The sequence below is a fragment of the Pygoscelis adeliae genome, unplaced genomic scaffold (genome assembly GCF_000699105.1).
Source record: "Pygoscelis adeliae isolate BGI_AS28 unplaced genomic scaffold, ASM69910v1 Scaffold47, whole genome shotgun sequence".
In the NCBI taxonomy this organism is placed as follows: domain Eukaryota; kingdom Metazoa; phylum Chordata; class Aves; order Sphenisciformes; family Spheniscidae; genus Pygoscelis; species Pygoscelis adeliae.
Window position 1 is genome coordinate 46,961 of NW_008825255.1, and position 2,579 is coordinate 49,539.

Here is a 2,579-nt window from a genome sequence, read left to right on the forward strand (position 1 = left end):
GGGAGCTGGGTGGCCGTGGCAGCCCGTAGCGGTGCCGGGCAGCGGCCGTGCCTGTGGCGCGTCGCTCGCCTTGGACCGAGTCGTTTCCTTTCTCCTTTCGTCTGGTTTCTGGTGTGTGGGCTTCAACGTTATAAGGCTTTCTGGTGTGTCAGAGCTCTGGCGCCTTTTTTTTTTTTTTTCCTTCTTTTTTTCTTTTTTCTTCCCCTTTTCCTGCTAGAGAACGTCTTTCAGCTGGGCTCAAAATTATAGTTGCCTGACTGACACCTGTGGTGAAGCCGATGGGCAGAACTTGTGTGGTGGAGTGGCGGTCTGTTAGATATTATTGTTCTAGAATCGAGATGAGGAGGGTGTATTTTTTTCTTTTATGTACTTAAAAGTTAAATTACCTAACTACTGGAAATATGTCTTTCTCTAGTTCTCCAGATGGCTTCTTTTGGGTGGAAGAGAAAGATTGGTGAGAAAGTTTCAAAAGCTACTTCTCAGCAATTTGAAGCAGAAGCTGCGGATGACAAGGATCTGGCTGATGATGATGATGCTAACTGGGTGCATGCAACTAAGAGAAGAAAGGAAGTTCTCTTAGAAGACTGTGTAAAGAAAAGTAAGCAGCTGAAGGATGAAGGTGCAAGTTTGGCTGAAAATAGGAGGTACTAATGTTATCTTACTCTTTTTCATTGACTGCATAAGTGCTAAATGGTATTTTAATCCCTCCTCTAAATGCTAGGTAATTTGCTAGCAGTTGCATTCGCACTTTTCATATTTGAAAAACTCATCACTTCCTTCACTCTGCCTTTACTGTCTGGTACTAAATTAGTTGTTCCCTTTGGTGGTGTTGGCAGCTGTGAAATGAAGTCTATTCCATCTCATTTTTGTGTGTTCACATAACAGAAAAATGATAGAAGGAGGGAGATGAGAAACTGACTGGATCTGGAAGTTGAAAGGGTAAATAAGATACAGTGAAATAAGCCACACTGTAAGCAATGCTCTAGCTACTCTGGTAGCTTTCTCCTCTCTTGTAAATGTGTCTTTTCTCTTATTAAGAGTAAGCTTATTTGCATGCCTAGGCAAATACTGCAAAGCAGCTAATGCACTGTTAACCTGTCTAATGCTTTTGGAAAGTCAGGTTCATGTAGCTGCTCTGATCATCTTCTGATGGCAGTACTGAGTCTTGAGACTTCAGCAGTTTTGGAAGGATACCGCAGAGATGGTTCTGTTGTCCTATTATGCTTCAAGCAGAAAGCACCTTTGGAGTAGGGGAGGGTTAGAGGAGCAAAAGAGGGACTATAAATTACATATTAACTACATAATTTGGGTAGATCTGCTCTGGAGGGGGACAAAACAGCTCCAAGAATAGTCCCCTTAAAATCTTCAGAATGCTTGACATCTAAATCTGTATCCTGACTTTGCTTGTATGAGCATCTATGCTTTTATTCATGGTCTTGGACCAGATATAGCATTATTTTCCTCGTAGAAACAATTCCATAATAAGTCAGTATGCTCTCCTGTGCTGTTAAACTTTTTTGTGTTAAGAAATTTCATCCTAAAAAAGTGTTCCCTGGGCAATATGGAGGAGAGAACAACTTAGAAGTTTAAAGCAGGCAAGTTTATGTGTGATAATAAACACACTGTGTGTGTGGTCTGGTCTGATTTAAAAAACAATAAATAAATAATGTCTTTGAGAAAAGGCTTCTGTTCAAATATTTAAACACAGTTTCCTCTTTTTACTGTTCACTCGAATGGTGACACTGTTCAGGGGGGCAATGATTCAGTTCTGTCCATCCTTTTGTGTTCCTGAGTTCTGTAATTCATGAATAAAATTCTGAAGCCTTTTAAAGGTGACTTTAAATTTAAACCAAATTAAGCTAAATCAGTTTTAAGCCTGCAGTAGCTGCATAAGTTGGTTACATTAATATTAATAGCTGAAAACACAGAATACACAAATTAAGAGTCTATTAACATCTTTGTTTTTAACATTGGAAATAAATCATACAGTGGTCTACAGAAAGGTAGGTTATTCTGTCCTTTTCAGGATATAGAGACTGTGGTTTTAAGCTTGAGAAAACAGAAGTATTTCTAAATGTTTTCATTCTACATCTGATAGTCACTAATATTTACTGTACTTGCATATATTAGAGATTGGTTTTTATTTCTGTCTTATCTTCTGTTCTACCTTTGCCTTCCTTGTATTTTCCCTGGGGTATCGTGTATCTTTCTCTGTGGATTTTGGTGTTCTTTTTTGATGTTTTTGTGTATTATGTAAAGTGCAATAAATCTCTTGAACAGCAGCAAATAATCTGTTGTATATGTGACTGCTGCATATTTATTTTGAGCAGCAGGTAATTTTTGTTGTTTTTTAAGTTGATCTTAGAGATTGAGTTTTCCTGTATCTGTCAGTTAGAAAACAATACAAAAGCTTAACCCATCCATAAGTAGCAACAGAAGGTTTTTTTGTGAATTTAGTGAAAACTATATCTCATCAGAAGTGCTTATGAGAGCTAGTGAGAAACACTGAATGGCTTATAAAAAGCATGAGAAACAAGTAACAAGAAATTAAAATGCAGCTTTTGGGAGGCTTATCACAC

General features: G+C 38.1%; 1 protein-coding gene across 1 annotated transcript in view; it reads left to right on the forward strand.

Annotated features, from left to right (window-relative positions):
- The first annotated feature begins 419 nt into the window (after nucleotides 1-419).
- TTC33 (tetratricopeptide repeat domain 33) overlaps nucleotides 420-2,579 on the forward strand; it is a 51,002-nt gene continuing 48,842 nt past the window's right edge. The window contains exon 1 of the mRNA XM_009329425.1: nucleotides 420-644. Within this exon, the coding sequence (XP_009327700.1) occupies nucleotides 424-644 (221 nt within the window). The 5' untranslated portion in view covers nucleotides 420-423. The remainder of the gene's footprint in view (nucleotides 645-2,579) is intronic.